The sequence below is a fragment of the Cystoisospora suis genome (assembly GCF_002600585.1).
Source record: "Cystoisospora suis strain Wien I chromosome Unknown contig_2008, whole genome shotgun sequence".
Classification (NCBI taxonomy): Eukaryota; Apicomplexa; class Conoidasida; order Eucoccidiorida; family Sarcocystidae; genus Cystoisospora; species Cystoisospora suis.
Genome location: NW_027154807.1, coordinates 3,640 through 4,194, shown reverse-complemented (window position 1 = coordinate 4,194; position 555 = coordinate 3,640). Strand labels below are relative to the sequence as shown.

General features: G+C 51.2%; 1 protein-coding gene across 1 annotated transcript; it reads right to left on the bottom strand.

The window, feature by feature from the left end:
- Window positions 1-230: 230 nt before the first annotated feature.
- CSUI_004334 (retrovirus-related pol polyprotein from transposon) lies at window positions 231-500 on the bottom strand (the record flags this gene model as incomplete). The annotated part of the gene is made up of 1 exon (XM_068064527.1): window positions 231-500. A coding segment is annotated over one exon (270 nt), but the record flags the coding sequence as incomplete, so codon positions are not given.
- Window positions 501-555: the final 55 nt, after the last annotated feature.

Below are 555 nucleotides of genomic sequence, written 5' to 3'. Positions count from 1 at the left end.
CGGACCCAGAGGAAGTTGTTATTCCATGCATACTCACGACGATTGTACCACACATGATCTCCCTCATGTTCACTGATCGGTTCCCCTTCTGCATGGTCATTTTTATCGGTTGCTACGCGAAAAGGGGTAGAGAAGTCCTCGCACCTCTGGTAACATCTCTTCCACCGTAGAAACTCTTCGGTTAAACCTCTTCCTCTCGGTCGGGGCCGTTCGCCTTGTACGGTCGCGAGAAGGTCTGGTCTTCGGCTGATGGCGTCCGCTACCAAGTTCTGCTTCCCCGGCTTATACACTACCTTTAAGTTAAAGTCCGCTAATTTGTCGACCCTGTACCCTAGGCGTGGTGTTACCTTCTTCTGCGATAGCATCCTGCTGAGGGTTGCATGGTCCGTCTCCACCGTTACTGGCTTCGTCCCTATGAAGGACTTCCACTTTGTTAATGCGTACACTATGGCGAGTAGTTCACTCTCGTATGCCGGTAGGAATTGGTCGCGCGTGCTCAACTTTCTGGATTCAAAGGCTACCGGTTGCCCTACTTGTTCCAATACTGCTCCTATT